At 35.3% G+C, this 12,692-nt stretch overlaps 2 protein-coding genes across 2 annotated transcripts in view; one reads left to right on the top strand and one right to left on the bottom strand.

Moving 5' to 3' along the window:
* Positions 1–3,659, top strand: part of LOC117108363 (protein LSM12 homolog B-like) — a gene marked incomplete in the record, with an annotated part of 5,833 nt that extends 2,174 nt beyond the window's left edge. The window contains 3 exon segments of the mRNA XM_033250360.1: positions 227–336; positions 851–983; positions 2,087–3,659. Of these exon segments, the coding sequence (XP_033106251.1) occupies positions 227–336; positions 851–983; positions 2,087–2,131 (288 nt within the window).
* A 4,475-nt stretch (positions 3,660–8,134) lies between these two features.
* The window catches only part of LOC117108317, a 9,934-nt gene continuing 5,376 nt past the window's right edge, over positions 8,135–12,692 (bottom strand). Inside the window, exons 5-8 of the mRNA XM_033250294.1 lie at positions 11,590–11,751; positions 10,254–10,402; positions 9,332–9,593; positions 8,135–8,914 (exon numbers count right to left, since the gene is read on the bottom strand). Of these exons, the coding sequence (XP_033106185.1) occupies positions 8,667–8,914; positions 9,332–9,593; positions 10,254–10,402; positions 11,590–11,751 (821 nt within the window). The 3' untranslated portion in view covers positions 8,135–8,666. The remainder of the gene's footprint in view (positions 8,915–9,331; positions 9,594–10,253; positions 10,403–11,589; positions 11,752–12,692) is intronic.

A 12,692-nucleotide genomic window follows, 5' to 3' on the forward strand; every position in this document is an offset into this window, starting at 1 on the left:
GGGAGAGGGCCTGTCCGATAGGGTCCTTAATCCCTCCCCTCCCTCCCCCAGCTGGCGCCACAACTGATTCTAACTGAACTTAAAACTCAATTTCATTTAGTCCAAGAGTTTTTCAGGCCTGTTTTTACAGTATCATATCACTCTGTCATTCATATGTTGTTAATTTGTTTGAAAATTAAACTGTTTTACCATTTTTATACTATTGTATGTATGTTACAAATTGCAGCTTTTGAAAAGGGCAGAAGAAAGTATATATGACAAGCATGAAGCAATTCGATGCCAAGAGTTAGGTGTTCCTTCAGATGCAATAAAGCTTTATCACACTATTAAAAAAACGTAAGGAGAAATGTTTTTTTTTTATTCATGTATTTAACTGGGTGGAAAGGGGTTAACATTCTTTCCCTTAGATTTTTACATAAGGTAAAGGTCAAAACCTGAAGAATGAATAACAATAATCTCTTGAAAATTGGGGAACAGCTGGTGGTTGTTTTCTGGAATAAGCTTCCACTTGCTAATTTTTTATGCCTGTAAATGGCAACTAAATTCCTACCCTTGTTTTCAGAGAGGTTTGTATACCAGGACACAACCAGTGCTCATGAAACCTTCAAATGCTGCCTTATTTGTATTGGCTATTGCTATTGTTGTTTTTTTGTGGCAGTAATAATATTTATCACTGTCAGTAATTCCTTCTGTAGTTCAGATAATGTATTCTGTGTGGTGATTTTTGTTATTGTTTCCACTCATTCATTGTAATTAAAGGTGTTGTCCAATATATCATACTCCTATGTGAACATTACACTAGCAATCTGTACAGAATGCATGTAGTAAACTGTGTCTGTTTTTTTATCAGGTTACATTGTAGATGGCAGAACAGGGATATGATTGTATTGGATTCTGTCATTGTATCACCACCATACACATTAGAGAGCTGCAGCAGTAATGATGGAAAAGATGGCAAAGAATTAGCACATGTTAAAAAAATAGTGAGTATATATATTTTCTGCCAAAAATATTTTCCCACCTGCCAGCTAAGTGCCTACTGTGATGCCAGCAATTTAAATTCATAATAACAGTAATTATTTTGATACACAAGTCTTAAATTGTTGGAGCTTCCAGGGCTTACTGGAATTTGAGCTCACCAGGTACCAATCCTGGGTGGAGAGCGACACCTTTGTGTAAAGTGAGTTGCCAAAGAGAACAAAGCACAAGCTATATTAATGTTGAGAGTTGAAAGTTGCGCCCTCAGTGTTGAGAGCCCAAACCACAAAACTGCTGTGCCAGCTGCCCCCACAATAGGGAGGTTTCACAAGCTTACGAAAACAACAGCGAATATTGTCAGGTCATCAAATATTTAGTCCTGGGTATTAGACTTTTTTAAGCTGGTGGCCAGGTTTAATCTTTTGAGACCAGCGGTGGGCCGATATAAATTGTATACTTCCAATTTTTTTCAGTGCCAGTGTAAAAAATTCCCCTACGAGGAGTCTGATACCCCAAAAAGGTCCTACATTGGCGGGCTGGAGTTGACCCACAGGTTGGGGGGTTGAATACCGGGGATTTAGTCAGTTCATCCCTAACAGTAGCATATCTGTCACAACGTAGGCCATTCATGCATTTTACATGAATCCAAGAACATGCTTAGCTCGTATATGTATCGTCGAGAATTTTTTAGATGCAAATGATGATAATGAAGATGACGTATTAATATTCATTATCGTTTATTTATTTATTTATTACAAATTCGCAGACCACTGTCCAAGAGGAAAACATGGGCCGAGGGCCCAGCACAAAGATGAGAACATCTTGACAAAAACTATGATAGAGCCCAATATAAAATATAAAAAATGAGGACACCATGGAAATAATGCTTAAACTTTAAATATTACTGTTAAAATAAAAAGAAAAAAAGTTCATATCATATGGTTTAAGTCGTTTTCGTATTTGTTGTCGTTTTTGTAAGGTTGTAAAATGTCTTTAATGTTTTTGTCATACTGGTACAAATCAACTTATAGTTAATGAGAGGTATACAGTACTTAAGTGCTTTTCTTTAATAGTATTCACTTGATTGTTGTTTCCTTATCCATTACAGATTGAAAAGCACATGCGAGATCAGCAGACCAAAAGTGGTACTTAAACCCATGAGCCAACTCAGGTGACTTAGACAATTATCAGACAGGCATCTTCCATGGACACAGACATGAAGCATGTCGAACCTGGAGTGAATTGGTTATCTGTGAGCCTTTTGCCAAAGGGAAGCAATTGCATGGTGCTAAAAGTAGACCTATTTCATGCTGATTTATACATTGACTGAAAAGAGATTAAGTGTTAACTGGTGTGATATGCACTAGGCCTGGCCTCTTGATGTGTCACCTGAAACATGTCTAATTTTACCCCCAAATATGCGAGCCTAACCCAGAAGCTCCAATGGTCTGAACAGGCTTGCTGACGTCAGCTCATGAAAACCATTGCCGAAGGAGGACCTGTGAAAGTGCCAGCGATTAACAAGAATTCACAGTAAATGTATTGTCATTAATCTGGCAGAGGTTGTATGGGTTCTTATTCCAAACCATCAAACCTTGACTATGTCCTGTCTACTTATTAAACTCTTGTTTTCAATCAATAAGGCTAGTATAATAGCTTGAAAGGAACTTTTATTATTTATAAACAAACTTTTTTTTGTTTACCCAATTGTATTTTATACTGTATTAAACAAAATTGAGCAAATTTACAGTAACAAACATGTTGTAATTCATCTTCGAATTATTTGCTAATTCTTCAGGTGCAGTCAAAATTTGATTATTACTTTTTTTTAAATTCAAAAAGTCATAATCAAACTTGGTCATAAACCAATTTCTGAATGAACATCTTTGTTGAATCACAGCGTATTTTCCCCCCATTGTATAAAATATAGCAAATTTTTTGATGGCTCAAGTAGTTGTAGTCAAAGTAATTGATGACAACACTAATTAATTTATGCAAATCATCATAATCAAATTTGATGGTTTGATTGAATTTCAACATTTCATAGTGTAAACATAAGCTTCTTGTGAAGACAAAGACTAAAGATTAAACTACTTTAATGTTTATACAAACAACAAAAATGATATGGAGGACATATAAAAGAGATGGAGGAAGCCTTAAAGAAGTTAAATTATTTATTAATGCCATTGGTCAGAATTGATCATGTGCTCTTTGCCCTTACGGTTTATCTGAGTCTAGGGGTATGAATATTCATAATAAATTTATAAATATTCATGAGTTCAACTCATTGCCACTAATTCAATGATAGTATGAAGTGCTACTGGATTTCATGATGGATGCCGTATGTGATAGCTTTTGAATAAGTAGAGATGTATGGAGCGCAAAATGGGTCACAATACTGAATCCAAAGGAATGAAAAAATTCATCAAGTGTCCTTGATTCCACTTGTAGTCAGTGCGTGATGATCAAGTAACGGGTCTGAAATTATTTATTATGTTAAATTTTTTTCTTCAGTTTATGCATTGGTTTATGTGTATGCCAACATCTTGAAATGAAACTAAAAAGCAGACATTCAAAAGAGAATGTGATAACAAAGCAGGGAAAACAGAATGGGATTAACATTTGAAATATGAGATGGGTAATCTCAGATAAAAATAAAAGTGACATTTATATAGAAAAAATGTGCGTAATGTTTGTTGTGGCTATACGCTTAATGCATGTACATGGATGTCATGGACTTCCTATTGTTTTCTATGATTTACGTACAGGTAAAGTACCCTGTACTCCGAATCTGACCAACTGTTGTTTGATCCATCTACTACTTGTGTGAGCATTTGACAATGCAATGCTGTTGCTGGTTGCACATAAATGGAATTGTCATTGCAGAAGATGCATCGTGCACACCTTGTGACGTTTCAGTCATATAATAGCGTTGACCAACACAATGAATTCAACTTTAATGCATAGACTTATACCACATAGTGTATGTACAGTATAACAATGCTTTATTGTAATTTTACTCTGAGTTTTCAGTTGATGAAAAGTGGGGCTAGTGTGATATTTAGAGAAGGGCCATTTCATGTTTTAAAAGGCAAAATATTTGACACGTGGATGATTTGAAGCGTCCTCAAATTGCTGCATTGAGACATTGTATATTGTGCTAAAAGTAGAAGTTTGGATTGGAGATGGTTTGGGTGTTAATGTAGACAGTAGCGGAGATTCCATGTTTTTGTAGGAGGGGAAAATAGCTTTAATTGACCCACTAGGGCTGGGGGACAACTAGGGGACTCGGTGTGGTCCAGGGGTAAAGTCCTGGTGAAAGCTCACACGTTGTGGATTAGACGAGCAATTTAATCGATTTTTGAGGAGGAAATATGACAAAAATAATGCTTTACCAATTCGAAGAAAATAACATTTCCAATGGATTGCCAACTCAGGAAAAATAAAATATAAAACATGGAAAAAATAACAAAATGTCACACAAACATTTTTTTCAAGTGTATGATTATGTTTGTGTGAATTGACCCACTGAGATCTGAAATGACAACTCATTAACGTCTCTGAATGTAGAGTGATTATTCGGTGGGTGGGGGGGTTGTGTGAGGCTGGCGGGAGGTGAGCGTTAATGGAGGTATTTGGTGGATGAAAGGTTGGAGTGATAGAAAGGGGGTCGGGGAGGTGTGATTGTGGAGAGGTGAGTGTTTGGTGGGATGATTCGTTAAAAGGGATGTGATTGTGAAATGGGTTGGGGTATGAATATGAAGGGAAGTGATTGGTTGAGTCCTTTTACACTATGGCTTTCACCATCAAATTATATTTTTGATGAGTACTACAGTACTATATCTATCCATGCCTACATTTGCTGTAATATGCAGATAGTATTCCGAACTAATGATTGTTATCTCGATAAGGCAATATTATGAAGAAGTCACGTTGTCGTCGTCTACCCAAAGTTTTTAACTAATCATCATCCTCACCGATAATATCAGAAGACACATTCCATTCGGAAGCACTTAAGGTCTTGATACTTTAAATTGTACATTAAGCGAGGAGATTATCATCCTCATGTGTGGCTCTTTTAATTTGCATTTATTATAAAAAGGGTTAATAATAAAAAGAGAGTTAACGTAAATGAACCGGTATTAATATCATTATAATTATTATTACCACATCGTGTTATTCTGCCTACTGTTGTGATGTAAGTAATTATGGATTTCAATTTGAATAGTTTTGGTACTTGGCACTCATTTAAAAGTGTAGGCTTACAGATTTTTCATTCATAAAAATTAAGCAATTTTTAATTATTATTTTTAAACGTTTATATTATGTTTATTTAGCAGTTCCGTATATCTTCAAAATTGTTGATGTATTGACACGATCTTGACGTCAATATGAAAAAATAGAAATATCGTAATATTACTCAAAATCTCCTTGTTGCAATGACACTGCATACATTTTTTTTATAATAAAATTAAAAGCCCAGAAATGTATAAATACACATTTCGTATACCAAGGATGCCGATGCTTCTCAGATTCTTAGCTAAAGTTATACCAGAGATCTCCCATCATTTTTGCACCGCTCACATACCCAAACTAAATCAAGCATCCGCCCCAGGGTCACCAGTGTCCTTCAAGGCACTTAATGCTTCTCTGTCTCAGGAGTCCATTAACCTGGTGGGTAGTATACGTTACTATAAAACCAGTATGTGGACCAAATGATCATGTTAGTCCACGCATTTGAGCATTCATCAAATTATGCTGTAGCATTGTAAACTATTATAATTTTAAAGGGTGTATCCTTGTCTGAAAGATGATAAAATTGGCGAAACCCAAATCATACTCTCTGACTGTGTGGGCCAAAGTTGCTTGACCAGTATATTAGAGGAATTAGGCCACGTCTTAAAGTAGGCTTTGAAACTTGTTATTTAAGTAGGCTAATGATTTATCAAAGGTTTCTCAAGGTAGTGGTCAGAGGGATGAGTCGTTGTTGGATCATTCTTGCATTAGGTATCCATTCGATCAATCGATATAAATACACGGAGATCAATGGTGGTGCTGGTGATAATTAGTACTTATATGATTAAAGTAACAGTCTTGGGACCTCATCTATTTTGCGCGTACTACACATTAACGTTCAGCACGTGCGTCAACAAATGGGGTACGCGCTACATTACTGCCAATCAGGTAAGGGAGAGCTCAGGATGTTTTCATTTTGTAATTGTAATAGAAAAAACAGGTTTAGCGAAAGTGACGTGAAAAAATATAATTTACACCGAATTTACTTTAATTAGAACCAAACACAGGTAGAACCTTGAGTGGATTCCGTGGCCTTGATGACCAGCATGGGGTGGTCAAAAAGTTAGCAAATAATTCCTTATCATTTGTGATAATTTACTTTAATAAACTCTGGGATTTTTTTTTTATATCGTTTGTGGGATTCGATAGCAAATGTTAAGCCTGATAGAGTTCTAATTAATTCTTTTTATTTGATTTTTAATAATGGGCTTATCTTTCATTTTAAACTTTTATTGTTCTGTTTTTTTCCTCTCTTTTTTGGGAGTCACACCCACATTCATGTCAATCTATATTTCTCCTATTTTCCATTTCACACAATAAACAGTTCCTTGTTAATATTTTTTTGTGATTGTTCTCTTTTACAAAATAATATGAAACTTAAATTGTACAAAAATACCTCAATATTCCTTTAAGAGACTAGATATCGTTTACAGTATACAGTGCAATAGATCGACCGAATTCATTTCTAACTGTGGTATGAAGTGAATTTCTTATTGCTTTAATTCTCAAATTCTAATTCTCGGTTTTACTAATAAATAATTATTTATAAAACGCCAATCGTTCACAAATCATGAATTCGTTTATAGAATACAAAGCCAAGCCTGGTTTATTACAAGGGTTTACCATTGAGAAGGGTACAGTGTACCGTTTTTACGATTTATTGTCAACAGAGGGCAGTCATCATTGATTGATAGATCTACATCCATGGTTAGATCTCTGCTTCATGGTCAAGACTTTCCGAATGTTAATTACCGTACTCGCGCGAATAAGCGCCCGTGCGCTTAAAATATTTTGTTTGCACTTTTTGAGGGGCGCTTATTCAAACGGGGCGCTTATTCGAACGGGGCGCTTATCAAAACAGAGTGGAAATTGAGGGGGCGCTTATGGAAATAGAAGAAAATCGAGGGGTTCTTATGAGAACTTATTCAAGAGGCACATTTTGAATGAAAAACGATTATATAAGGACCGTATCAGGACACCACCAATTACGAATGGTGGTGCGACGGAAAAGATAATGGTCCAGAGGGCATGGCTTGTCATGGCAAGAATGTTGTGAGTACAGTATTACATAACAGTAGAATGGCAGATAAAATAGAGGTGGTGGTTAGCTTGTTGGCCATCGGCCGATTGAGATTAGCAGGATGGCATGATCATTGCAGGTTTTCTTGAAACCTCAGATGAGAATGTGTGAGGTGCAAATTGTCGGTAAAGCAGTAGGACTAAGCTATAGAAAAATGAAAAGATGAAAGTTGGAAATATACTGTCTGTCCAGGGAGCTCTCATCTGTCCAAGATAAATATACTCATTTTGATATTGACTAAAGGAGAATGTGATTCCACTCCACACTTCAAATCATGCCAACATCCACAGTCCAAGATTGATTGAATTATTGAGGGGGCGTTTATTCAAATTATCAAACGGGGCGCTTAAGAAAATTTTCAAGTTAGGAGGGGCGCTTATTCAAACGGGGCGCTTATTCGTGCGAGTACGGTAATCATGTTTAACTTGCAAATACCGGTGTCAGATCCAGGGTGTGTAACAGACACCCGTCATCCCCTTCCCTCATTTATGTAATTTTCCTAAAATATTCCGAAGACTGCAGCACATTCCACACCAGTAAAAGAGCGCTATATTAATATTAAGTTAATTATTAGTTTTTGTTTTTAAATTCTAACAAATTAACATTCCAAATAATACTTGTCCATTTTTTTTTATCGGTTTTATTTAACTAACCAAATACTTAGTTCAAGGAAGAAATCAGTACTTAAAATGTTCTATGAAAAATCCACGAATTGACTAACTGATTGCAATTCAGTTTAAATGACAGTTTGTTGTTTAATGAAACACAAAGACATTGGACTACGATGAAAAGATTATCAACACTTTTATTTATTTTATAACAGTTTAAACGAGCCCTAAAATACAGTAACATGTTTTTTACTACCTCTAGGGCGCCCCCTTCAGTTTGGATCGGATCTAATTCAATAAATTGTAATGTAGGGGACTTGATGCAGTACATTTCCAAATTCTCAGTGCGCTTAAAACATTTTTTAAAGGCTACCTGATGATAAAAACTGATGAAATTACTTTAGCTTGTAACAATTTGTTTTTAACCGAGTTAAGTTAATTAGCATAGCACCAGTGCTAAATTAACTTATTTAGGCCAATATCCAAGTAATTCAATCTGAAAAAAAGCATTGCATTGCACTTTCCTTCAACAATTAAAAATATAATTAGTCCGTTAATGTACTGTTAAGGGTGATTTTGTTTTCCTTTTATATTAGAATGAACACTTAAATTGATAGTTTTTTTACCTATGACAATTACATTTTATCCCCTTCATTATTTTCTTTATAATTTGTAATCTGTTAATCACCCGATAAATGGATTAACTAAATCTTCTTGATCATCATGGACGCTTCTTTCAATGAGTAATTGTATCCCATGAACTGCTGCCATACGATACCTTTCGCGTACTGCGTTGTTCTCCCGCGTAAGTATTGACCATTCAGGTTGCTATTATGGCAACTTGTATACCACCATGCACCTGTGTAGTCCCGGGCACAATTTCCTGTCCAACGGTCATTGTCATGGTCATATGTTGAAAATTGCATGCCACTATGAGTACTAAATGCATCCCCTGTTGCGAAAAGTAAATCATAAGAAATGAGTTCATGTTTTATTAAATTCATTTGACATCATCTTATTAGCTCAATGATTATTACACAATGTTGTTCCTTGTATTCCATAGATATTTCATCTCAGAAAGACTTACTAGTTAAATTATTGAACTTATAATTTAGCGATTCATGCTGAGCTAGAACTAAATGTCTTACATTATTTGGAAAGCATAAACATTCTAATTTATCATAATAAAATTAATTTTTCAATGAGACATAGATCAAAACAATTTTCTGAATTGAATTTTAAAATTTATTCTCTGTGTATAATTTTCAAACTTGCCTTTTCACTTAAAATGTTTCTTGGGGAAGTGTGGTGGGTGGGGGGAGAAATTTATATATTAACTTATGTTATAAAGGTATAAAACGATGTTTACCTGCATCACCATGGTAACGTCCGACCGTCAATGTATAATTGGTCGATTCCGGGCCCATTGAAACGACATCATAGAATGCATAGGCGTGAGTACCGGCCCAATTCATCAGTTCTATCCTCAGAGTGTACCTTTCTTGTTTCATTATATTGTAGAGGTTTTCAAGGCCTAGCCAATGCTCTCCACCTGCAATTCCAAATCCTTCGCGATATTCCTCCCAGTCACGATAGAACTTAATGCCGCCATCAATGCGCCTTTGGAATACCTTTAGTATTACCAAGACAAAAAGAGAAGGAAACAGTCATACTAAGTCATGTTATGTTAATTATTTCAAACATAGTGTAGTAACGAGCAATGGGCGCTCAGCTGTCATATAAGTCAATTTTTATGACAATAAGATTTTGTTTTCCGCTCAGTAATTGGTAAATGGCATTTATCTTTCTATACGATCATAGAAACGCCAGATTATGTTGAATAAATGCCTGTGGCAAAAGAAAACTTGTTTAAAATAGAGTTGTGGCATAATATGTTGATCGAATTGTTAAACTGTATCAATTCTATCCAGGAACATTCTATGGGACGGGCTACCTGCACAAGACGGAATGTTGAGTCTTGGGGTTAGATTCCAGGAGTAGGATACATATCCACCATACTGCCTGGTACATTTTTATGGACATGGTACATAGTTAGGGACGAGGTACTCGGCAGACATTGCATTCACCAAATTATTAACTAATAGGCCTAAGTAAAGGATTAAAGAAAAAAATAACAATTGCGCCAAGTACACATGTTGTAAATATAAAAATTAATATGGAGAAAATTAAATGTATGTTTGTGTTAATTGCCTTTTTCATTGAGGGAAAGACTGTACAATCGTTACATTTGTCTTATACAGTATTTCTTTTAAACAAATTGCAGAACTAACGGTCCATCCGCCTCCATCCTGTTGTTGCTCACAATACACTCGTGTTGGCCTACACTCGTTGACAGAACATGGATAGATCGTGTAAACACCATTTACTCCACCACCAGTGTCCCGGACGTCTTCACAGTCACGTGGTAGTGGAAACATTGCTTTAAAAGAAAAAGTAATTTTTTCATTGGTTAAAACATAAAGCAGGATTTTAAAAGTGGTTGACATGGGCCTAGCTTGACAAATAAGTCATAGGTAATGTACAAAAGGAAATTGAAGCGAGAGGGGATAGAGATAAATTTCACTTTCAAGGTGGCTTAATAAGAGCAATCAGAACTAAATCAAAAAATTTAGCACTCCAGATTTACTTTCTCCTTGGTATTAGCATTGACGTCAATTTTTGATTGACAGCTGGGATTTTCGTTTTTGAAAAGTTAAGGTTGTATGCATACTTCACAAGGTTAAAGGTAATCTGTAGTTAAACTAAATAGGCCAAATATTAATTAATATATTAATATGCAGTTTGTCTAACTTAAATGGTACTTGTAGGATTTGAAGCTACCGGCTATGCATACCGGACTTTGTCTAATAATTCTGCAGTTATTGACTTAAATCTCATAAATATCTTTATTAGTGAAGTTATTAATTAGTAGATGTATGTTTGGATTGATAGCCCTTTGGAATGATTACTTTCACAAAATATTATTTGAATAAATAGGCCTAAATGATAAAGATTTCGGAATGATATTTCTGAACATGAAGTTCGCCGTAAACGACAGTGTCGTATAAGTACTGTGTATTACCGGTACAAAACTCATTTAATTGTGTCTACTTTACACTATTCTTTATGCGTTTGGACAGTTTAACAGTTTGGACATGTGATATATTTAACAATAATACCACTTCAGAATGCATACAATGTAAGCCTATTCATACGATAAAGACTTTATTTTCGTTGTTTCAAATTTAAAATATCTGCAATTGTATTGGAAGTAATTATAATTGTATTCCTGTTATATTTTATCTAATTAAGTTACTTTCAACTTTGCCGAAATGAATTGAATTTATTTTTTGTAGATATATAACTAAATAATTGTTAACTATAATATTAGAATTTCAATTTAAATATTTTACGTTCATAATATTATTTAGTACCTTATTATATTACTTCAAGTCTACTGTAGTAATGATAAAGCTAATTCACAATTAGTGATTTATTTATTTATTTTTGCTTTTAACTTTTTTTCTGAATAATTATTTTATCCTAATTAACATTGCCAGAAATGCATTCACGTAACATCAGACTTTGTAAAAGTTATGCTTAAAGCCGACGAGCTCTACTACTCACCACCTAAAGGTCCCCATACTCTCGGACAGCATTCCCATGTCCTCCAATATGGTGTCGTTGTATTTTGATGGCACGTTCCCAGATTGAACAGAGCAAATAGGAGGAGAACAGCGACCATCATGTTAGTAGCCATGGTAGCTTGCTTGGAACCGTTTCTTAGGAGCCGGTTTTACAAGACACCGCTTCAATTGGATGCCACCCAAGCGCGTAGGAAGAAACTAACGTGAGCATCCGTTGTGACAAATGGCCTATCCAATCAACTCAATTCGTACTTCCTGACATAGCTTAGTCACACAACCATTTATTTGCATCATTTATTAATTTTTGTTAATATCCCGTACATTCTTGCGGACGTAAATGCAAAACCTACACACATTTTTAGACAATATATGATAATTTTGTTGATTAATTGCGCACGTCTAGTCATTAGATAAATAGTCATCGATAAGTTTTGTAATCCAAAGTCGAAAAGTGTAATTTTTGTGAAAGTCAATAATACTACCTAACCAGAGCTGTACTTAATGTAAGATGGAAGTTTTGTACGTTGGCCCGAAAATCATAAGCCGATGTCTTCTTTTGACAGTTATTGTTCGTAATCTTACGGCTTTTGTTGTATTTTAATTTATATTACCAAAATCTGTTTAAAAAATTTGAATATGATTGTGGAAAAACAAGTCAGATTATCCTTGGTAGTTTAACTGGGGGGGGGGGGGGGGGGGGGGGTGCAGAGGGTGCGGTCGCACCCCTCTAAATTATATTTTAAAAAATAATTGTATTAGGCCCTATATTGTTGATATGAATTATTTATAAGATTTTTAAGGTATGAGAGTGCAATTTCCAAGCACCCAGAGGTCAATATTCTCAAAATTTTCGCAGTTCGCACCTCAGTTCGCACCTCAGTCCCAATCACGTTAGGGCTGAGGTAATGTGGACTCTCACGCACCCGTGGAAGCAAATAATTGGGGAAGTGGATTCCCCCTCACATTTCGTGAGTCAAGAGGATATGCCTGAAAATTGTTAAAATAAACTGCATAATGACCTAGGTTTTAACAAAAGAGCGCTCTACAGCCTGAGTACATCTTACTTTAGGGACGTATCCAGGG

The sequence above is a fragment of the Anneissia japonica genome, unplaced genomic scaffold (assembly GCF_011630105.1).
Source record: "Anneissia japonica isolate Jap-2015-1 unplaced genomic scaffold, ASM1163010v1 scaffold426_len1935630_cov189, whole genome shotgun sequence".
Classification (NCBI taxonomy): domain Eukaryota; kingdom Metazoa; phylum Echinodermata; class Crinoidea; order Comatulida; family Comatulidae; genus Anneissia; species Anneissia japonica.